Consider the following 25066-nt stretch of genomic DNA (forward strand, 5'->3'; position numbering starts at 1 on the left):
TGCAACTACCGCCATTTTCTTCTCCAGGCTCCCTGCTTTTAGGAGCTGTATAAGGTTTGGATATTTTAACTAATCTTCAGGTCTAAAACATACATTTTAACATGTGTGCAAAAGCAGCACTAGAAGCAAAAGGGCTAAACCCTAAAGTACACTGCACTTTTGCTATGGGCATATTAGCATTTATAAAAAAGGACTATTAGGCTGTTTTTACACTGATCTGTGCCATGCACTTGTGGCTTTCCTGCACTGCGCAATAGCCTATTATATCCTGCAGGTTTAATGCACTTTCTGAAAGCACACCAAAACTCCTGAATGCAGGAACGTACTGGGGATTTTAGTTGACTAATTACAACTAAAACAATTGAGATGACTGAAATACGACAAACTAAAATGGCATTTTAGTCAAAAGACCATGACTAAAACTAAATCAAAATTTGATGCCAAAATTAACACTGGTCAGTGCGGCAACATTCATGCATTGGTGCATGCTTTTTAATGTACGTTGCAACCACTTCTTTGAATCCAGAGAAATAGCACTAAGAAAGTCTTTTTTTTTTTAAACGCTGTGTACAACACGGTAAGGCAGAATGATACATTGCATTGCTATTATGAATGAATGGCACCATAACTCATCTACAATGAAAGCATGCAAATTCTTGAAGCACACCTTTGACACGTGAAAGGAGTCTAAAGATCAAACTTGGCCTGTCCTCTCCCACAACTCTCTCTAGACCATTGAGGACACCTGTTAAATGACTGGTGATGCACTCTAATCTAAGTTTTGGTTAAAGTGTAGAAGGTCTGACAGTTTCCAGCACTCCTTGTGGGGATTTCACTTTACTTCCTGTCCTATTGAGAATGGTTAATCAGAACTGGAAATAAGCGAAAATCTCCAAGAAAATGACAAAAAGCTATAAAAAAAAAAAAAAAAAACGTATCTCTGAACACTGCCAGGTAAATGAGCAATGGTAGGCTGTATACTTCTATCAAAGGGGTGTACTTTTGAAAAGTAGTAATAAAAACGCAATCATACTAGAAGCCAAGACTTTGGAGCACAGCGGTTGTAAATAACAAAACCAATGTTAAATAATTTGTGATTACTCATAAAGAGTTGTTATAAATGTATGACAAAAAAATAAAAAATTTATTTTACACTAAGAAATGATCAACAGTTCTAACTTTTTTAGTTCAATCTTCCACCCAGTCATCCTTTGCCCATTCTGGTAATTCAGTGGAAAAGTCAAAATCTTCTCCCTTATAACTCAAAGCATGAAGATACATCACAAGATCTTTTGGAGATGGGTCAGGCCTCACAATCTTACATTCTCCACACAGCGGGTCTATCAAATCTTGTCTTTTTTCCTCTACAACGCTTCCACTATTTCCATCAGTGTTTTGCTCTGGACCATTTGTCAGGACATCACATGTCACAGTAACACTAGCTTCAGTGTCTTTGTCCATTTTGGTACCCAAGTAATCTCTCTCAGAAGATGCAGGGTCACTTAAAACAGGCTGAAGGTCCTGTTCGCATTCCTCATTTTCATTTTTTTTCATAGCTAGCTGAAGATCCTCTTCTGGTAGGTCCAGAATATCCAGGCTTTGTTTTGCTTTATGTTCCTCTATTAAAGACTGTAGTAGCTCCTCATTTGTTTTGTTAATTTCACCTCCCTTTCCCCTGTTGGGACCCCAGGCTTTAGTATTGTAGACTGGATCGTTAACAATAGGGTGCCCCAAATACTGCAGATGGACTCTAATTTGATGAGTACGACCAGTGTAAGGAAAGCACTTTACTACACTAGACTTTCCATTGTAACTGAGACGTTGAAACACAGTTTTGGAAGGCTTCCCCTTAGGATCTACACGGCATACACCAATTTTATAAGAAACAACCAGTATCGGATCTTCACAAGTGATCGTCTCTTCAGGAAATTCGCCAATCACTCTGCATACATACTGCTTCTCCACCTGAAAATATCAGAAAAGAAAGAAAAAAAAAAGTGATAATGAAATTCTAGCAAACAGTAGCAATGGTTTCAATAACACCAGCACAATGCCAATATACCGGTTTAAATGATAAACAGTAAAAGTGGATCAGGAACACATACACAAGGGTCATCAGAAAGACTAAAAATAGTAGCAAGTTTCTGTCAAGCCAAAAATATGGAAGAAACAGAGCCAGAGTATGTAATGTGTAAACGTGTATATTGGATTGTAAAATACTATCACATACCAAAAAGATTATTAACCCTATCCTCTGTTAATCCATTCTAATAGGCTGTACACTTCTATACGGTGACTGGCCTTTAATGCTGAGCCACTGAACATATGCGTCCATGGGGAGTGGCTTTTTTGTGCTCTCAGCACAGTAACTAAGCTGTCACATGCAGCTCCCAATGCATATTTGCGATTGGGAGTTGGCAATCATGTGACGACTGTGACAGCATTCAGATACTCTTAATCGGTCGGAGGTGAGGGCCGCAGCAGGGGGTTGAATAAAAGAAAGAGAATAGGATTATGTACATTCTTCAAAGCATGTCATCATCAATTTTCATCCATCAGGACTGGAAGTAATACAGGGTGCTGTGAAGGGGCCTTGCAGCTTACACATGCGTTAGCACACATTTGCAAACGAAACCCCTGTTAAGCTGGGAATTTCTTCTGGTTTTGTCTTCAATGCATTTGCCCTTCTATATGCTCCTTGCTGTGAAGGCCAGTTATAGATGAGGGCGGGGGCTCTTGGTTACTGGTGTAAATATTGGTGAGGGGACCATTGTGCTAGGTGTCCAGGGTGCCCCTGTGCCTTTGAGGACGGGGCTACCTCCAGGCCTACCCGCCCCTTATCTATCTACAAACCCGATTCCAAAAAAGTTGGGACACTGTACAAATTGTGAGTAAAAAAACAAAAAGGAATGGACTAATTTACAAATCTCATAAATTTATATTTTATTCACAATATAACATAGATAACATATCAAATGTTGAAAGTGAGACATTTTGAAATGTCATGCCAAATATTGGCTCATTTTGGATTACATGAGAGCTACACATTCCAAAAAAGTTGGGACAGGTAGCTATAAGAGGAGAGAAAAGTTAAAAAATGCACATATATGGAACAGCTGTAGTACCAATTTGCAACTTATTAGGTCATTTGGCTACATGATTGGGTATAAAAAGAGCCTCTCAGAGTGGCAGTCAAGATGTGCAGAGGATCACCAGTTCCCCCATGGCTGTGGCGAAAAATAGTGGAGCAATACCAGAAAGGAGTTTCTCAGACAAAAATTGCAGAGTTTGAAGTTATCATCATCTACAGTGCATAAAATCATCCAAAGATTCAGAGAATCTGGAACAATCTCTGTGCGTAAGGGTCAAGGTCGGAAAACCATACTGGATGCCCGTGATCTTCGGGTCCTTAAGACGGCACTGCATCACATACAGGAATGCTACTGTAACGGAAATCACAACATGGGCTCAGGAATACTTCCAGAAAACATTGTCGGTGAACACAATCCACGGTGCCATTCGCCGTTGCCAGCTAAAACTATAGGCCAAAAAAGAAGCCATATCTAAACATGATCCAGAAGCGCAGGCGTTGTCTCTGGTCCAAGGCTCATTTAAAATGGACTGTCGCAAAGTGGAAATTTGTTTTATGGACAGACGAATCAAATTTTAAAGTTCTTTTTGGAAAATTGTGACGCCATGTCATCCGGACTAAAGAGGACAAGGACAACCCAAGTTGTTATCAGCGCTCAGTTCAGAAGCCTGCATTTCTGATGGTATGGAGTTGCATGAGTGCGTGTGGCATGGGCTTACACATCTGGAAAGGCACCATCAATGCTGAAAGGTATATCCAAATACTAGAACAACATATGCTCCCATACAGAGGTCGTCTCTTTTAGGGAAGACCTTTCATTTTCCAACATGACAATGCCAGACCACATACTGCATCAATTACATCATGGCTGCGTAGAAGGACCCGGGTACTGAAATGGCCAGCCTGTAGTCCAAAACTTTCAACCATAGAAAACATTTGGCGCACCATAAAGAGGACAATCCGACAAAGAAGACCTAAGACAGTTGAGCAACTTGAAGCCTGTATTAGACAAGAATGGGACTACATTCCTATTCCTAAACTTGAGCAACTTGTCACCTCAATCCCCAGATGTTTGCAGACTGTTCTAAAAAGAAGAGGGGAGGCCACACAGTGGTAAACATGACCTTGTCCCAACTTTTATGAGATGTATTGATGCCATAAAATCAACGTATTTTTCCCCTCAAAAAAATACATTTTCTCAGTTTAAACATTTGATATGTCATCTATGTTGTATTCTGAATAAAATAATGAAATTTTAAACTTTCACATCATTGAATTCTGTTTTTATTCACAATTTGTACAGTGTCCCAACTTTTTTGGAATTGGGTTTGTATTAGAATACATGTGCTCCACCTGTGGAGACTCAAAAATTTAGAAGGGTTAGGACTGCAAGTAATACAGGGTGCCGTGAAGGGGCCTTGCAGCTTTCGCATGCACTTGCGTGCTAACTAAACCCGTTTAACGCATACTGTTGGGACAGGTTCATTTGGTTGGTAAGCAGACTGGTTGGTGAGTTGGGCTGGGAATTTTCTCTTGTTTTGTCTTTCATCCATTTGCAGCTCAGAGCAACTGACCTCCTCTAGCCTCTTTTCATTCCCTTCCTGTCTACCTGCACTCATATTGGTGGCATCATTGCCCTGGACAGACTTCCTGATAGTCACAAACAATGCATAGTCCTTTTACAAGGCAATAGTCACTTAAAGTCCCCATCAAGGATGCATGTGCCAGGGTGACATCTCAAGCACACTTGAGACCACAAAACAGAAAAGCACCTCAACAAAGACTTTTATGTAAGGATGACCGTGTATTATTTCAATTTCCAAAGAAATTTAATAATTCAAAGAATATCTCCACCAAGTTTTTACAAGTTTCCTGTTTGTACTAAAACTCCAATTCGAAAAAAGTTGGGATGCTGTGTAAAATTTACAGACAGAGCAACAAACTAGCAAAGTACTAACAAGGAGGAGCTGAAAGAACATTTTGCAACATATTTGCTTAATTGTGAACAGGTCAGTAACAGGATTGGGTAAAAAAAAAAAAAAAAAAAAAAAATATCGTTGAGAATCAGAGTGTTTCTGCGAAGTAAAGATGGGAAGAGATTCATCAATCTGTGCAAAGCTGCATCTAAAAATCCTCAGTGTTGTATTGAACTTTAAAATGAATTATCCACAGTTCATAATATTAAAAAAAAAAAAAGAGTCCAAGAATCTGGAGAAATCTCTGTGCAAGGGACAAGGTCGAGACGCAATATTGGATGCCTTTTATCTTCGGGCCTTTAGACAGCACTGCTTTAAAAACAGGCATGATTATGTGATGGACATTGCTGCATAGACTTAGAAATACTTAAAAAAAAAAAAAAAATCACTGTGTGAACACAGTTTGTCATGCTATCCAAAAATGGAAAGTAAATCTCTATCACGCAAAGAAGAAGCCATACCTGAACACGATTCAGAAACACTGCAATCTTCACGGGACCAAAGCTCATTTAAAATGGTCTGTTGCAAAGTGAAAAACGTATCTGTGGTCAGACGAATCAAATTTGACAATCTTTTTGGCAACCATGGGCCTTGCGTCCTCCAGGATAAAGAGGAGATGGACCTTCTGGCTTGTTAGCATTCAGTTCAAAAGCCTGCATCTCCAATGGTATGGGGTAAATAATGCGTATGGAATGGGCAGTCTGGAAAGGCACCATCAATGCTAAAAGATATATCCAGGTTTTAAAGCAGCATATGCTCCCATCCTGACAATGTCATCTACATAAAAGGCCTTGCATATTTCAGCAAGACAACACTAAACTGCATACTGCATCTATGATGATAGCATAGTAGAAGAGTCTGGGTGCTTAGCTGGCCTGCCTGCAGTACAGGTCTTTCATAACTGGAAATATTGGTCATGTTTTTAGTTTCAAAATTCATCAAACAAGATCCAGGACTATTAAACAGTTCGAAACCTATATCAGGCAAGAATGTGACAACATTCCTCTCCCAAAACTCCAGTAACTGGTGTCCTCAGACATTTACAAAGCATTGTTAGAAGCAGAGGGGATGTTACACCTTGTACACCTTGGTAAACATGGCCCTGTCCCAACTTTTTTTGAAACACATTGCAGCCATTTTCAAAATGACCTTTTTTTTTTTTTTTTTTTTTCCTTAAAATGGTACAGTTTTGCAGTTTAAACATTTGATATATTTTCAATTTTTAATAAAATATGGTTTATATTTGCAAATCACTGCTTTCTGTTTTTATGCAGCTTTGGCATAGCGACCCAACTTTTTTGGAACCGGGATTTTTAGAGGTTCTATTGAATTTGTTGTTTATTCCCACATTATGGTCATTGAAGCAGGAGGGGCTGGAACATAGGTGAGCAGAAATTATCAAAAACTTCCAAGTGAACAGGCACTGAAGCTGGTTCCGGCCAAATTTCAATCAGTGCGAGGCAATCCCTATTCAACAGAAGTCGATTGATGGGACATTTAGAAAAGTTACATAGTTCGTTAGGTTAGAAAAAAAAAAAAAGGACTAGTCCATCTGGCTCAACCAATAAAAAAAAAAAGCAAAAAACAGTAAACCCAAGAAAACCCAACCATACAATCCCATACCTGCAGTTGATTCAGAGGAAGGCGAAAAAATCTCAGCAAAGCATGATCCAATTTACTACAGTAGGGGAAAAAAAATCCTTCCTGAGCCCGAAAGAGGTAATTGGATATTCCCTGGATCAACTTTACCTATAAATATTAGTACCCATTTAGATTATGTACACCTTGGAAAGATCCAGTTGCACATGAAAGAGAAAAGGAGGCGCAAACACCTAGTGCATTACCCGTGGACACCTTTAAAAAGTTCACTAAAATGCCAAAAACACACTCACAGACATGAAGAGTAAAAGGCACATATAGAGAATCCACCACATGTGGAAATTAACATGTGCCTGTAATTGGACAGCTGACGCGTTTCGGGAGTCTCACTCTTCCTCAGAGCTCCGAGGAAGGAAGCGTGACTCCCGAAATGCGTCAGAAGTCCAATTACAGGCACATGTTCATTTCCACATGTGGTGGATTCTCTATATGCGCTTTTTACTCTTTAGTGTGCGAGTATGTTTTTGGCAATTTAATAAACTTTTTAAAGGTGTCCACAGGTAATGCACTAGGTGTTTGCACCTCCTTTTCTCTTTCATGTGCTTATGTTTGGAGTTCCCTGCCTGTCATCCCCATCGGAGTGAGCGGTTGGGTGATTTGGTTGATAGGAAACATCCAGGCCTTTTTTAAAGCAATCTAGTGAGCTGACCAGAACCACCTCTAGAGGGACTATATTCCACATTTTCACAGCTCTTACGGTGAAGAAACCTTTCCATATTTGGAGACCAAATTTGTTTTCCTCTAGACGTATAGAGTGCCCCCTTGTCCTCTGTGTTGACCTTAAAAGTGAATAACTGAACAACAAGTTCACCATTAGACCCCTTATGTATTTAAACATGTTGGTCATATCCCCCCTTAATCTCCTCTATTCAAGAGAGAATTAATTAAATTCCTCTAATCTTTCCTCAAAGTGGAGCTCCTCCATGTCTCTTATCAATTTGGTTGCCCTTCTCTGCACTCTCTCCACTTCACCGATCCTTTTTGAGAACTCGTGCCCAAAACTGAACTGCATATTCCAGACAAGGTCTTACTAATGAATTGTACAGGGGCAAAAATCTCTCTCTGGAGTCCATGCCTCTGTTAATACAAGAAAGGACTTTGCTTGTTTTGGAAATCGCAGCTTGGCATTTCATGCTATTATTAAGCTTAGGATCTACCGGAACACCCAGATCCTTCCCTGCTATGTATTCCCCCAGTTCTACTCCCCCTAGTATGTTGGATGCATGCATATTCTAAGCCCCCAAGTGCATAACTTTACATTTATCAACATTAAACCTAATTTGCCACATAGTTGCCCAATGAAACAGTGCATTGAGGTCAGCTTGTAAGTTGAGACATCCTGTAAGGAAGTTATTCTATTGCAAAGCTTGAGGTCATCTGCAAAGACTGAAATGGTACTTTTAATCACAGATCCTATATCATTTATAAAAGGTATTAAAAAGTAAGGGTCCCAACACTGAACCTTGGAGTACACCACTGATAACCTTAGATAAGAATCATTAACCACTACTCTCTGAATTGTATCTTTTAGCTAATTTTCTATCCATTTACAAACTGATCGCTTCTGCAAAATCCAAAATATACTACGTCCACAGCCACCCCTCTGTCCAAGATTTTACTTACCTCCTCATAAAAAGAAATCAGGTTTGTTTGACAACTTCTGTCTTTCATGAATCCATGCTGTCTGTTGCTTGAAATATTTTTTTCCAGCAAGAACTCATCTATGTGGTCTTTTTTTAAACTCTCCAGTATCTTCCCGACTATAGAAGTTAACTTAACAGGTCTATAGTTAATTGGAAAAGCCTTTGTTCCATTTTTAAATATAGGCACCACATTGGCCCTATGCCAATCCAGTGGTACTGTTAATTTGAGTCCCTAACCAGTCTCTAAAAATTAGAAACAAATGCTTTGAAATTACAGCACTAAATTCTTTTAGGATGCATGGGTGGATGTCATCTGGTCCAGGTGCTTTATCCACCTTTATTCTGTCTAAATATTTCTGGACCATATCACTTTTGAGCCATTGTGGATCATTTGGGGCTGTGTCAATACCATCCTCATTATGGTCATGAGATCCCCCATGCTCCTTTGTACACACAGAGCTGAAGAAAGTATTTAATAAATTTGCCTTCTTTGTCCCCAGTCACCCACTCCAGATTATTTTGTAAAGGGCCTACATGCTCATATCGAACCTTTTTACTATTAATATATATTACGCAGAGACTGCAGCTCCTGATCAGTGTATTCTGACAGAGGCTGGTCCTTCTAGCCAGCTTTACTGTGCAATCGGACAGTGAAAACAAATTACATCACCCATCTATTTGAAACCACCTTATTTAGTACTATATACGCTTCCCTAAACCAAGACATGGACTACAGCTCCTTGTGGAAAACATCTGGGGACATATGGGAGATAGAATCCTTTGGGTGTCCTGGGACTGCCCAGCAGCCTCTTCTACCTACATTTTGTTGACAGCAAAGACATTCCAAATCAACGTTTTTCAATTAGACGCTGCAAAAACAGATTTTGGTTGATGTAAGCTTCTACACTTTGTATAATCATCACTAACTGCACTGCTTTGGTAAAAAAAAAAAAAAAGGGGGAAGAAATACTCTGACCCACCTTTCTCCCTCGCACTAGCTCATCCATCTTCTTAGACACTTCCAGAGTTTTGGCAAACATAAGCACGCCTGAGGTCATACGATCAAGGCGGTGGATGGTGTGAAGATCCTTCAGATTATGCTCCTTCCCCAAAATAAAAATGACTGTGTTGTGTCTAAAGCGGCCACAAGGATGCACGGGAAGGGACGATGGCTTATCCACTGCTACAAGCTCATCATTCTCAGATATAATACGGAGAGGCTGTGCGGTTACTGGAGGCTCATGACGATGCACAGTGTTTCTCATAAAATCATTATCCTAGAAGAATGCAAAGTAACAGATAAAAAAACAAAACAAAATGACCAGCAGAAAACAAAGGGAATACACAATGCACAAAAATCCACAACACAATACCTCTCATCTTCAAAAAAAAAATAAAACTGGATTTTTGTCTTAACGTAAAATCCTTTTCTCTGAGGTTCACTGATGGACAGAGCTCCATGTCTTCAGACCATTGGGCTTTATGCTGCTCTCTCTTCAGGTGTAGGACAAAGCAGAAACCTTTTTGGTTACACCCCTGGAGCAGTCCCAGCGGGTATAACATCACTTCCTGCTATAGGACTTCAGTTTGTAACAAGCAGTGTCAGAAGAACATATAACCCAACAGAGGGGTGGGTGCTGTGTTCGTCAGTGAACCTCAGAGAAAAGGATTTTACGGTAAGACAAGAATCCAGTTTTCTCTTTTGTTCCCTGAAGGACACAGCTCCATGTCTTCAGACCATTGGGATGTTCCAAAGCAGGGTCAATATGAGGGATGGGAAAAAACACAGCAATATGCAGAATTACCAACAAGGCTAAACCTAGCCAACGAGGTAAAAACCGGAGCTCCACTAACAGGAGCTCACCATCAGGAAAAAATTACACCCTCAAGAAGTGGTAGCCTCTGCAACCGCAGCCTACAAACCTTTGCGGCCAAACGCTGCATCCGAAGATGCAAGTACATCCACCTTATAGCGTAGCCGCCTTGCACACCTGAACCAGACGCCTGATGACGGAAGGCCCAGGAGGCACTAAGCACCCTCGTAGAATGCACTTTAACAGGGAAAGGGGGAGCCTGACCCTTAACAGAATAGGCCTGCACCATTGTCTGCCTAATCCACTTGGACATGGTCACAGCAGATGCAGCCTGTCTCTTACAAGGTCCACCCGTAAGAACAAGCAAGGAATCGGATTTTCAAATCGGTTCAGTAACTGCCAGGTACACCTGAATAGCCCTTACCACATCCAAGGAATGTAAGGCAATTTCTTTAGGATGTTTTGGCTTAGGACATAGGGACGGTAACACAACATTCTCATTCAATTAAAACCCCGAGATAACCTTAGGAAGGAACGCCTGACAGGGTCGCAATACCACTTTGTCCCTATGAATCACCAGGTAAGGTGACCGACCGGACAACGCAGCCAACTCCGACACCCGACGTACATAAGTAATCGCTACTAAGAAAGCTACCTTCTGTGACAGAGTGATCAGAGGAAGTTCTCGAATATTCTCACAGGGGGGCTTTTGAAGCACTGACAGTACCAAAATTGAGATCCCATGGAGGCACCAGAGGAGCCAGATGGAGAACTCCCTGCACAAAAGTGTGAACAAAGGACTTCCCTGCCAACGGCCTTTGGAAAAATATAGCCAAGGCGAAAATCAGGCCCTTGATGGTGCCCAGAGCCAAACGTTGATCTACACCTAATTGTAATTCAGATGATACTGACCCCAAGGGGCCACCAGGGCGTTTGTGGCATCGGCCAGAGGATCCCGCGACCTTGACACGAACCTCTGCATCTTCCTGTTGAGACGGGAGGCCAGCAGGTCCACATCGAGGGTCCCCTACCGAAGACACAGTTGATGTCTTCGGAAGAGAGACCATTTTCCCGAATCCAACGTCTGCCGACTGAGATAGTCCACTTGCCAAATTCTCTACCCCCGGAATGTGCACAGGAGAGAGGGCCGGGACATATAGTTCTGCCCACCTCAAGATACTGGCCACTTCCCAGGCCACTCTTTGTGCTCCCTTGATAATTGACATATACACAGCCGTAGCATTGTCCGATTGTATCCACACAGGGCGTCGTGCCTGCAGACGATCGGTCCATTGGGACAGAAAGCCTGATCGCCCGAATTTCCAGGATGTTCATCGGCAGTTTGGACGCCTCCAGAGTCCAGACACCTTGGGCCGAACACACTACAAAGACACCTCCACATCCAGGCAGACGTGGTAATTACAGTCCAATACAGGGGAAGAAAGGATTTTCCCCAGACGCAGGGCCGTGGAGCGGAGGCACCATAGAAGAGACTCCCTCGAACCCCGACTCAACAGGAACAGATTGTCCAGTGACAGCGGATCCTCATTACGTTTGGCCATAATCTCTCTTTGCAGAGGTCTGGTGTGGAACTGCGCAAATGGAACTGCCTCGAAGGTGAAAACCATCAGACCCAGCACTTGCATGGAAGTCCTGATTGATGACCAATGGTTGGAGAACAGGAGCTGAACAGCATCCTGTAACTTCAGAAGTTTTGTCTGAGGAAGAAACACCCGGGCTGACGCTGAGTCCAGCATCAGACTCAAGTAGTCCAGCTTGGTGGACAGGGTCCGTGCCGATTTTCGAAAGTTCAGTGTCCACCCGAACTCCTGTAGAGTTCGCAGAGTAATGTCCAAGTCGGCTTCTAGAGCCAAGGAAGACTCTGTATGCAAAAGCAGATTGTCCAAGTAACCCAGTATCATGATCCCTTTCTGCCGTAGCAAGGCCAGAACCGGGGCCAAAACATTTGTGAACACCCGAGGAGCTGAGGCGAGACCAAAAGGTAAAGCCACAAATTAATAGTGCTCCTCGCCCACGGCAAAACGAAGAAAACGCTGATGCCCGACATTTATTCGAATATGAAGGTAAGCGTCCTTGAGATTCATAGAAGCCAGAAGATATCCTTGATGAAGGAAAGCTACTATCGTGCGTATAAACTCCACCCAAAATTTCTGAACCCGCACAAAGTGGTTCAGAACCTTGAGATCCAAGATCAGACGATCCTTGCCTTCCTTCCTGGGAACTGTAAACTGATTGGAATAAAAACATTAAAAACGTTCCGACTCCAGAACGGGCACAATAACTCCTTGTGCTAACAGGTCCTACACTGCTCTGTAGCCGCTCATTAGACCGGCAAGGTTCTTTCCTTCCGACTTAAGCCTGAGGCAAGGACCGAAACTCCAGCTTGTAACCGAACCGAATCAACTCGTGGACTAATTTGTCCTGAATGAGCAAGGTCCACGGATCTGGAAAAAGGCGAAGACGTCCTCCCACCCCAAATGCGGTTGAGGGCATCCCTTCAGGCTGGTGAAGACTTGTCTGCGGAACCAGAAGTGCCCGCTTTGGACTTACCATTTCAGGGTGTCTTAGAGCCTCAAAAAAATAAAAATCAAAAAACGTGCTGCGCCAGAAGTGCACAAAAATAATTATTGATTACATGAATCAACAAGTGTTATCAACAAAATATGGTGTCCATCATATGTGCTCTGATGAAACATAAATGTTGATAAAAAGTGCTCCAAAGTAATGATTAGTATATCCAGGTGATGACAGGACAGCCTCAATCCCTTGTGAATCAAGCAGGAACCACCAGTGTGTGAACTCCCTCCACCAGTAAGATTGGCCTCTCACCTTGATACCAGACCCAAACGGGCCAGCATGAGCATATCAGGGGATAAACAGACTATCACAGGTAACCTCTCCAGCCTTCACCTCCGGGGGTCGCCAGGACATAAAATAAAGATAAAGCAAAGATCTAGTGCTCTCTGAATGTAAAGCCAAACGGAGCCCACGCTCCAGGCGTAACGCATATAGGGAGGCGGAGCCTGCGTGCCTGACGCCGATCGCTCGGGTGCTACTCTCTAACACTGAATGCCATAACAGCAGGCACGGCTGAGTGCCCAACAAATGTTAGTTACCCCTTTATGCTCAATAAAAGCTCATTATTTACATTCAGAGAGCACTAGATCTTTGCTTTATCTTTATTTTATGTCCTGGCGACCCCCGGAGGTGAAGGCTGGAGAGGTTGCCTGTGATAGTCTGTTTATCCCCTGATATGCTCATGCTGGCCCGTTTGGGTCTGGTATCAAGGTGAGAGGCCAATCTTACTGGTGGAGGGAGTTCACACACTGGTGGTTCCTGCTTGATTCACAAGGGATTGAGGCTGTCCTGTCATCACCTGGATATACTAATCATTACTTTGGAGCACTTTATATGAACATTTATGTTTCATCAGAGCACATATGATGGACACCATATTTTGTTGATAACACTTGTTGATTCATGTAATCAATAATTATTTTTGTGCACTTCTGGCGCAGCACGTTTTTTGATTTTTATGTTTTTGTTGTGAGGTGTGGACACAATTTGTGTATGCAGCCGGATTTATATATTGATTTATTCTAGCACATTTATACACATTTGAATTTCACTTAGTCTTGCGCTGATAGTTTTTTCACTATTGTCTTAGAGCCTCCCCCAAAGTTATGGGTGGACCTCAAACCCTTTTCCTGCGATCCAGACTGACGAAAGGGACGCTTGTGAGCCGAGAAGAAAGGACCACGATTACGACGAGGTTCCTTGCCCCTAGCAACCTGTGGAAGCAATGTACTCTTACCTCCCGTAAGACCCTTAAAGATCTCTTGCATAGAGGCACCAAACGGTCACCTACAAAAGGGAGATCAGTCAGCACCTTTTTAGAAGCCTGGTCGGCCGGACCAGTACTTCAACCATATCATGCAGTTAAGGATCACCATCACAAAAACCCTGACGGGCAAGGGGGCCACATCCAAGGATGCACCACAAATATACTGTAATCCCTGGATCAACTGATCTGCCAGCTCAGGAGAGTGTTGTCTCCCTTCCAGATCCTGGCTTTAGCCCATTCCGTTAAGGTCTGAGATACCAAGGTGATAGCAAACACCGGTTTCAAAATTGAACATGCCACGGTGAAGAGGTACCGAACCAGAGCCTCAGCTCTTTTGTCCACAGGGTCCTTAACCTCCCTGGCGGTATGATTATGTCAGGAATTACATACCAAAAGCGGTACAATTGTTTTCATGGAAATTTGGCGTTATGTATTATAGGCCTACAATTCTTAGTAATTACTGACTTAAACCTGACCAAAACAAGACTCTAGTAGACATCCAAGATGTGATAAATTTGAAACACAAACACGTGAATTATAATCGAATCAATAATATTATTTTATTATTTAATATATAATATATATAATAAAATTATATTATTGATTAGATTATAATTCATGCATTATATATTATGTATAGATATATGTGTGTATATGTATATAATATATAACGCATGAATTATAATTGAATCAATAATATAATTTTATATTATATATATATCTATCACACACACACATATACACACACATACATACATACATACAATATAAAATGTGTTTCGTGCAACGTTTTTTTTTTTTTTTTGAATTTCCCTCCCTAGTTCCGCTCCCATGCAGCATTGCTGCTGCAGGGAACGGAACTAGGAAGTGATCAGACCGACGGTGGACGGAGGAGCTGGCGATCTCAGCAATGAGAGATCGCTGGATCGCCAGGATAAGGTAAGAGAACACCGCTGCGCTCTCTGCAATCCACCCCGAGCGTGACTCGGGGTTACCGCTCCTGATATGAAAAACCAACCCCGAGTCACGCTCGGGATTACCGCCTAGGAGGTTAAAGGATGGAGCATCCTCCACCAGTAAAAGTGTGGCCTTATTTAGCCTGGAATCCTGAGAGTCCACTGACGGTGGAACCATTAGCTTCTTCAGAAGAGACTCCTCAAAAGGGATATCACTAGCGAAAAGCTTAGGTATTCCAACCATGCGTTTTGGGAACACCACTGACTAGTGACAATCTCGTCAAAATAGGCAGGAAAAGGAAACACCTTAGTCACCTTGGAAGATTTGCGGGTACCAAACTGGGGGGTATCTGTAACTATCTGAAACCTTAAAAAGTTTCCTGCACTGACACAATTAGGGCCTCCAACAGCGCTTTTCCATGCGCGGCTGTGTAGGAGGACTCATCCTCACTATTAGAGCACTCAGCGGGCTGAAACTGACAGCCAGATCTAGCTCAGAATCTGAGGAAGCAGAGGATACAGGTGAAGGAGGGGGGGGGGGTGCTTCTTGCTAGGCCTCCTTTGCAGGGCCATATCTACTTTGGAAACTAGTGACTGCAGGGCTGCTGTCATGGCCGCCAGGGCAGACTGAGACCCAGAGGGTCTGGCAGCTTTCAGGAGTGGATCAGGTAGTGATATGTGCTCCATAATCAATAAAGGATTAATCAAAGCTGCGCCGTGCCCACATAAAAAAAAATAAAAAAAAACACCCCCCCCCCCTCCCTCGCGCACCGCTGGGGCTCCACAAGAATCAGCCCACCCGCAGCGCAGAATACAGCAGAGGAAGGATAGTGTACCTCTAGAGACTCAACACCTGAGCTGGAGAGCGCCAGTCTGCCACACTGCGATGGAAAGAAGAAGAGGAAGCGCCGACACTGACACTAGAGGCCCCTGTACCACTCTCAAGACTACAAGAAAATGGCCAGGCGTTAAACTATGGGGAAACCAAAAACATGACCGCTGGACTACACAAACATAGCCGACGAAGCCGGGAATACAGAAACAACGGCAAAAGGGTGGCACAACGTGACCCTGGACCACAGGAAAAAAAACACAGACCACCAAAAGCAACCCCCCAGCAGCACCCAGTAATGGAAACCCCCAAAAGGGGGGCTGACAGGGGCACCCACCCACTACTTCTCCAGCCCAGCACCAGACAAGCCCCCCCTAGCCAAATTAACCCATGCCCCCCAAAAAGACCCAAGGGGGGGCAGGGGGCGGATGAGGGCACCTATGCAGGAGGAACCCCCGCTAAGGAGAAGGGGGAAAAGCATGAGGGGGAGGAAGGACACAGGAGGGGGCTTACCATCTCCAGGGAGGGTCCGTGACCAAGCCAGAAATTCGGTAAGAAAGGACTGCCTACGTACTCAACAGAGACTCTTCAAGGGATAACGTCTATCGAAACGCTCAGACACCGCCATATTGTGTTTGGAACTCCACTGACTTGTGACAATTTTGGTACTGTAGGCGGGAAAAGGGAATACCTTTGCCGCTTTACGGGATCGGTGGGCCCCGAGGGGACCAGTGCCTCTGATGCAGCAGCAGCTGCATCCCCCATGATTAAAGTTTCCTGAACCGATACAATCCATGCATCCACCAGCGCCCTTACATGTGCATGCCAAAACAGTGCAGGCACAATTTCTAAAATGTTGTTGCACCAAACCAAATGGTACTGCGGCATCCTGAATTTTGCCAGCTGCAAACACATGCATGTGTGCCAGCTGCGTCGGGGAACTATTAGGAATTAATGGCACCCCCATGCATCTGCAGAATGCAGCTGCAGGAGAAAGAGGAATCATGCTCACCACAGAGCATCCAAAGTGCATGGACGCAGACCCAGTAGAGTCGCTATATGTAAAGCTCATTCTGAGAACATAAGCAGGGGACGTCGCTGACCACAGTCCCGCAAGCAGGAGACGCCGGCTAAAGGTCCACAAAAGGACCACCTATTAGACCTATGGGTCGCCCACCATAAAGGACATAGCCCTCTAGAAAGGGGAAGGGGCCCGCCGTGACGCAAACGGCAGGCAGAGTACCCCCCACACAATAATGGCTGCTTCACTTTTCTCAAACAAATGCAGCCTTCACAACGCCCCCGCGGATCAAGTGGGGTGCTAGGCAGTCCATATGTCCACCCCCATGAGGGAGAAGGGGGGGGGGGGGGGAGGCGGACAGCCATCCACTGCTCTATTACCCAAGTCAGCAGCTCGAACAGCCTGTCAACAGCTCAGTCAGCTTGGGCAGAAGTTTGGACAGCCAACCGCAAGTAGGCCACAAAGCCACGGCCTAAATTTGGGGCCCGATCTGGACACGAGTCCTCCAGCAGCTCTGTTAGTTTGATCCACAGCTCAGTTAGGAGCTCAGACAGCCAGCTCCATCAGCCGCAAAGCCGCGGCCTCAATTTTTGGCCCGATCCGGCCGCGTAAGGCGCCCGTCGGCAGCACTGTCCGCTCAGTTCGGTCAGGCACTCGGACAGCTTGGACAGGCACCCGGACAGCAGCAAAGCTGCAGACTAAATTTTCGGCCGATCCAGCCACGTAAGGCGCAGAACCGCAGATGAGACATTCGATCACCCCCCAGTCTATAACCACCGCAGGGAGCCCCGAGGACATTCCTGCCCCAGTCACTAACCTCTAGGGGGCCAGTAACTTGCTCAAAAGCCCCCCCCCCGTGCGATCCAGACAGCCCGGTCAGCAACAACCTCATCCACCCCCTCTCCTACTGGAGCAAGAGGCAAAGCCAGCTATCTCCCACCTCCCCCAGGGAGGAAGGGGCGGGGGAGACGTGGGGGTAGGTTGGGTGCCAAAAGACCACCATGACAGTTCGAGGGGCTGGGGGGAATGGAAGGGAACCCGGGGATCTGACCATCCCAAGGAGGGGCCAACGTCCACCCCGAGGGACCACAAAGGGAGAGGGGGGACACTACTTACCACACCATGGAACCTAGGGGGGCACCACTCCGGTCAAACCACCTCCACACCTTGGAATAGGGGGTGCTGCAGGCTAGAGGTATGCTGCGACTCAGGCCACGACCATAGTGTGCGTCCTCTCGAGGTGTTTCACTCGCAGGCCAGTCCCCGCCTGAGAGGACTATGTCGCGGCTGACCTAGCGCAGAGCTGAGGCCTGCGCGCACTCACTGGCCAGACTGGGGAGACCTTAAGGATCTAGAATATCCAGTCCGACACCCAGTCTGGCAGTTGCTTGTAGTTCTCACAGGAATCAAATTGATTGTAGTTTACACAGGAACAGAAAATAATAAGAGACAAAAAAATTCAGTTTAAAAGGAAAAAATGCCAGGACCAGAGATCCCAGCAAGGAACTAAGTCCTGACTAGGCAGAAAAAAAACTGTATCCAAGAGCAGGAAGTGGGAGTATACCACCTGGGACTGCCCCATGGGCGTAGCTAAAAGTTCTGTTAACTTTGCTAACCCTTTTACGTCCAGTGTCCTACTCCTAGGAAGAGCAGCATAACCCATTTGACTGCCGACGATATGTGGCTATGTCCGTCAATGAACGAAAGAGAAATAATTATTTTATCCCCTGCAGATTTTGGAAGTTTGCCCACTTACAAAGAAATGAAGGGTCTATAATTTTTTATCACAGGTGTATTTTCAAAGATAGAGACAGAATATCAAGCAAAAAAACACATGATACAATAGTTAGTGACCAGGTTTGCACACATCTCATGAGGGATTTTGGTCCACTCCTTTTTACAGATCTATAAATCCTTAAGGTTTCTTTGCTTTCACCTGTCAACTCAAAGTTTCGGCTCCCTACAGAAATTTTCTATTGGGTTAAGGTTTTTACCACATTGAGGGGCCATATATAGTAAAATCTTGGATGAGAACCTTCTTCCCTAAGCCAGAACACTGAAGATGGGTCTTTCAGCAAAAATCGGTCCACACAGCCACATGATTCATTTACAGAGTTCTGCGCATGAATGAACTACAGGTCCCGCCTGCCACTATGGCAGATTGCTTAAGTTCTCCATAAACTACGAGGTAAGCGCTCTCCTAGTTCATTGATTCTTCCTGCCCTTCAGTAACGGTCTGCCTGTATAGGAGGTATGGGTAGACAACTCTACTGAGAGTCTACAGGAGCTCGACATTGCACCTGCGATCTACTTATCACAAGTGCAAAGCTCTGCAGGCTCCTTCACCTGGGCCCCTTATCATATGACCTGCTTCCTGGACAGAGTGGCGCATCTCCCTTGCAGGGATCCAACCCCACCCATGCACTCCTAAAGCTGTCCCTGTCCATTCCCATACACAGCCCCAAAGAAAGCCACTCCTCTATTCCCATCCCCCTAACTAACCGCTCATTGAAGCTGCATTGTCCCTTCTTACTTGGTACACAGAGCGTAATACCCACTATCCCTGACAGAAGTTTGGGGAAGCTGCCCTTAGGAACCAGGAGATGGCACGGGCAAGGTTTAACATGTATTATTTTTGTCATGTACTGGAGAATGTCTCCTTTGTGGACAACACAATACATTAGCTTAATCTTTGAGACTTTAATACTGTTTTAGGATCCGCTTCCGTCAATGTCCGTTTTTTAGAACGGATGAATGCTCTATTTTTCATCCGTCAAAAAAATGGATCAGATGACAACGGATGAAAAACAAATGAAAAACGGACGACAATGGATGAAAAACGGACGACAACGGATATGAACTGAGATGAAAACGGACGTTGACTGAAGACAAAAAACGTGACTGAACTGATTAACTAAATGACCGTATGTGTGAAAGGGGCCTTAGTAGTCTTGTCTCCCCTGTGAAGGGATAGTACTTATGTTCACCCTTTACAGACCCCACTCCACCTCAGTGAAGGATTAGTATTAATGTGTCATGTCCCCCCTATACAGATCTCCTCTGTTAAGGGTCAGTATTCATGCCCCCGTATAGATTTCCCACTTTGTGAAGGGTTAGTAGTCATGTCCCCCCTGTAAGTATCTCCACCTGTCAGGGGGTTAGTAGCCTCCCCCCCATGAGGGTTTAATAGACATATCCTTCCTGTGAATGGTCAGTAGTCATGCCCCCTGTGAAGTATTAGTAGTTATGTCCTCTTGTACAGACACCTCTTTGTGAAGTATTAGTTATGTCCTTCTGTACAGACCCCTCCTTGTGAAGTATTAGTAGTCATGACCCCCCTGTGCAGATCCCCCGTGAAGTATTACTAGCCATATCTCCATGTACAGATCTACCCTGTAACGTATTAGTCGTCATGTCCCCCTGTACAGATTCCCCCTTTGAAGGGTTAGCAATCATTTCCCCCTGTACAGATCCCCCCCGTGAAGTTTTAGTAGTACAAATCAACCATGTGAATTAATATTAGTCATGTCCCCCTGTACAGATCCCACTGTGAAGGGTCAGTAGTCCTATTCCCTGTGTACAGATCCCCCTGTGAAGGTTCAGTTGTCAAGTCCCCTGTATAGATGTCCCACCTTGTGAAGGGTTAGTAGTCATGCCTCCCCTGTAAAGATCTCCATCTGTTAAGGGTTAGTAGCCTTGTCCCCCCACCCCCCTTTGTAGTAGTAGTAGACTTATCACTCCTGTTAAGTATTAGTAGTCGTGTCCCCCTGTACAGATACCCCTTGTGAAGTATTAGTAGTCGTGTCCCCCTGTACAGATCATCCTGTGAAGGATCAGTGTCATGTCCCCCTGTGAAGGATCAGTGTCATGTCCCCCCCCCCGTACAGATCTCCCTGTGAAGGGTCAGTAGTCATGTGCCCCCCTGTACTGATACCCCCTGTGAAGGGTCAGTAGTCATGTCTCCCCTGTACATATCCCCATGAAGTATTAATAGCCAAGTCCCCCAGTACAGATCCTCCTGTGAAGAGTCAGTAGTCATTTTCCCCCTGTAAAGGGTCAGTAATCATGTCCCCCTGTACAGATCCCCCGTGAAGTATTAGAACTCATGTCCTTCTGTACAGATCCCCCCGTGAAGCATTAGTAATGTCCCCCTGTACAGATCCCCCTTGTGAAGTATCAGTAGTCATGCCCCCTGCACAAATCCCCCGTGTAGAATTAGTAGTCATTTTCCCCTTTACAGATTCTCCCCCCCCCATGAAGTGTTAGTATTCATGTCCCCCTGTACAGATCTACCCAGTGAAGTATTAGTCATGTCACCCTGTACAGAGTCAGTATTCATGCCCCCCAGACAGATCTCCCACTTTGTGAAGGGTTAGTAGTCATGTCCCCCCTGTAAAGAACTACATCTGTTAAGGGTTAGTAGCCTTGAGCCCCCCCCCCCCCCCCGTGTGGGGTCAGTGGACATATCCCTCCTGTGAGTGGTCGGTAGTCATGCCCCCCTGTTCAGATTCCCCCGTGAAATATTAGTAGTCATGGCCTCCTGAACAGATCTCCCCCATGAAGTATTAGTAATAATGTCCCCCTGTACAGATCTACCCTGTAAAAGGGTCAGTAGTCATGTCCCCCTGTACAGATTACCCCCCCGTGAAGGGTCAGTATCAAATTACCCCTCTAGAGACCCCCCCCCCCCGGAGGGTCAGTAGTCATGTCCCCCTGTACGGATCCCCCGTGAAGGGTCAGTAGTCATGCCCCCCCTGTACAGATCCCCCAGGTGAAGGGTCAGTAGTCATGCCCCCCCTGTACAGATCCCCCAGGTGAAGGGTCAGTAGTCATTTTCCCCCTGTACAGATCCCCCAGGTGAAGGGTCAGTAGTCATTTTCCCCCTGTACAGATCCCCCAGGTGAAGGGTCAATAGTCATTTTCCCCCTGTACGAATCCCCCCTGTGAAGGGTCAGTAGTCATTTTCCCCCTGTACAGATGCCCCAGGTGAAGGGTCAGTAGTCATGTTCCCCCAGGTGAAGGGTCAGTAGTCATGTCCCCCTGTACAGATGCCCCAGGTGAAGGGTCAGTAGTCATGTTCCCCCTGTACAGATCCCCCAGGTGAAGGGTCAGTAGTCATGTCCCCCCCTGTACAGATCCTCCAGGTGAAGGGTCAGTAGTCATGTCCCCCCCTGTACAGATCCTCCAGGTGAAGGGTCAGTAGTCATGTCCCCCCCTGTACAGATCACCCTGTGAAGGGTCAGTAGTCATGTCCCCCTGTACAGATCCCCCAGGTGAAGGGTCAGTAGTCATGTCCCCACCTGTACAGATCCTCCAGGTGAAGGGTCAGCAGTCATGTCCCCCCCTGTACAGATCCCCCTGGTGAAGGGTCAGCAGTCATGTCCCCCCCTGCACAGATCACCCTGTGAAGGGCTCAGTAGTCATGTCCCCCTGTACAGATCACCCTGTGAAGGGTCAGTAGTCATGTCCCCCTGTACAGATCACCCTGTGAAGGGTCAGTAGTCATGTCCCCCTGTACAGATCACCCTGTGAAGGGTCAGTAGTCATGTCCCCCTGTACAGATCCTCATGTGAAGGGCTCAGTACTCATGTCCCCCTGTACAGATCACCCTGTGAAGGCTCAGTACTCATGTCTTCCTGTACAGATCACCCTGTGAAGGGTCAGTAGTCATGTCCCCCTGTACAGATCACCCTGTGAAGGGCTCAGTAGTCATGTCCCCCTGTACAGATCACCCTGTGAAGGGCTCAGTAGTCATGTCCCCCCCTGTACAGATCACCCTGTGAAGGGTCAGTAGTCATGCCCCCCTGTACAGATCCTCCTGTGAAGGGTCAGTAGTCATGTCCCCTGTACAGATCACCCTGTGAAGGGCTCAGTAGTCATGTCCCCCTGTACAGATCACCCTGTGAAGGGTCAGTAGTCATGTCCCCCTGTACAGATCACCCTGTGAAGGGTCAGTAGTCATGTCCCCCTGTACAGATCACCCTGTGAAGGGTCAGTAGTCATGTCCCCCTGTACAGATCACCCTGTGAAGGGTCAGTAGTCATGTCCCCCTGTACAGATCCTCCTGTGAAGGGCTCAGTAGTCATGTCCCCCTGTACAGATCACCCTGTGAAGGGCTCAGTAGTCATGTCCCCCTGTACAGATCCTCATGTGAAGGCTCAGTAGTCATGTCCCCCTGTACAGATCCTCATGTGAAGGGCTCAGTAGTCATGTCCCCCTGTACAGATCACCCTGTGAAGGGTCAGTAGTCATGTCCCCCTGTACAGATCACCCTGTGAAGGGTCAGTAGTCATGTCCCCCTGTACAGATCCTCCTGTGAAGGGCTCAGTAGTCATGTCCCCCTGTACAGATCACCCTGTGAAGGGCTCAGTAGTCATGTCCCCCTGTACAGATCACCCTGTGAAGGGCTCAGTAGTCATGTCCCCCTGTACAGATCACCCTGTGAAGGGTCAGTAGTCATGTCCCCCCTGTACAGATCACCCTGTGAAGGGTCAGTAGTCATGTCCCCCTGTACAGATCACCCTGTGAAGGGCTCAGTAGTCATGTCCCCCCCTGTACAGATCACCCTGTGAAGGGTCAGTAGTCATGTCCCCCTGTACAGATCCTCCTGTGAAGGGTCAGTAGTCATGTCCCCTGTACAGATCCTTATGTGAAGGGCTCAGTAGTCATGTCCCCCTGTACAGATCCTTATGTGAAGGGCTCAGTAGTCATGTCCCCCTGTACAGATCACCCTGTGAAGGGTCAGTAGTCATGTCCCCCTGTACAGATCACCCTGTGAAGGGCTCAGTAGTCATGTCCCCCTGTACAGATTTTCATGTGAAGGGCTCAGTAGTCATGTCCCCCTGTACAGATCACCCTGTGAAGGCTCAGTAGTCATGTCCCCCTGTACAGATTTTCATGTGAAGGGCTCATTAGTCATGTCCCCCTGTACAGATTTTCATGTGAAGGGCTCAGTAGTCATGTCCCCCCCTGTACAGATCCTCATGTGAAGGCTCAGTAGTCATGTCCCCCCCTGTACAGATCCTCATGTGAAGGCTCAGTAGTCATGTCCCCCCCTGTACAGATCACCCTGTGAAGGGTCAGTAGTCATGTCCCCTGTACAGATCCTCATGTGAAGGGTCAGTAGTCATGTCCCCCTGTACAGATCACCCTGTGAAGGGCTCAGTAGTCATGTCCCCCTGTACAGATCACCCTGTGAAGGGTCAGTAGTCATGTCCCCCTGTACAGATCCTCCTGTGAAGGGCTCAGTAGTCATGTCCCCCTGTACAGATCCTCCTGTGAAGGGCTCAGTAGTCATGTCCCCCTGTACAGATCCTCCTGTGAAGGGTCAGTAGTCATGTCCCCCTGTACAGATCCTCATGTGAAGGGCTCAGTAGTCATGTCCCCCTGTACAGATCCTCCTGTGAAGGGCTCAGTAGTCATGTCCCCCTGTACAGATCCTCCTGTGAAGGGTCAGTAGTCATGTCCCCCTGTACAGATCCTCATGTGAAGGGCTCAGTAGTCATGTCCCCCTGTACAGATCCTCATGTCCCCCACCTTGAGCACAGTAGTCAGATCGGTGACCAGCTCCTGGTTGAGCCGCAGTCTCCCCTCCTGAGCCGCCCGCCTGTAGTACTCCAGAGGCTCCGAGCGGAACTCCGAGCCGAACACCTCCAGCAGGCTCTTGCCCACCCAGCGCCCCTTGCAGTAAGTCTCGAAGTGGAAATAATAGGGTCGGACTTTGCGCAGCCCATCCTCCACATAGGACTCGGTCTCCCGGAAATGCTCGTCTCCGAAGCTCACACCGAGTCTCCGCTTAGTCGGTGGCGGCACATAGCGCTCCCCGGCCTCGTCCCCCTTCTGCTTCTTCCTTCTCCGGCCTCGGCTCTTCCCCTCCTCACCCTCCGGACCTTTCCTCTTCTCTGACATGGAAGAGACAAATAACAGCTCAGCCCTGACCCGTAACAGCAGCACTCTCCTGCTCCATACACACAGCATCACACGTGGGGGGCGGGACCAGGGCGCAGGTAAATGACGTCACTCCTTAAAGCTGAACTCCAAAAGTGTATTGTTTTCAAACTCACATTGGTTCAGCTTGGTTACATGTAATCCTTTATATCGCATATCCATGGGGCTGCTGGGGATGTAGGGACTCACTGTAGTAGTCTGTTCTACCTCTGGGCAGTGTTGGTTCCTTATACGGTGCTGAGCTAGAGACTTGCATTCTGTA

At 46.0% G+C, this 25066-nt stretch overlaps 1 protein-coding gene across 1 annotated transcript; it reads right to left on the reverse strand.

The window, feature by feature from the left end:
- Positions 1 to 1130: 1130 nt before the first annotated feature.
- Positions 1131 to 24838, reverse strand: RPUSD2 (RNA pseudouridine synthase domain containing 2). Its single transcript, XM_082242943.1, has 3 exons — positions 24394 to 24838; positions 9350 to 9646; positions 1131 to 1965 (listed from the first exon to the last, which is right to left on the reverse strand). The coding sequence occupies exons 1-3, from the start codon at positions 24832 to 24834 to the stop codon at positions 1189 to 1191; spliced, it is 1515 nt and encodes a 504-aa protein (XP_082099069.1). The 5' UTR covers positions 24835 to 24838; the 3' UTR covers positions 1131 to 1188.
- Between the last annotated feature and the right edge of the window lie 228 nt (positions 24839 to 25066).

This window comes from Pelophylax lessonae, assembly GCF_965119305.1.
Source record: "Pelophylax lessonae genome assembly, chromosome: 13".
In the NCBI taxonomy this organism is placed as follows: domain Eukaryota; kingdom Metazoa; phylum Chordata; class Amphibia; order Anura; family Ranidae; genus Pelophylax; species Pelophylax lessonae.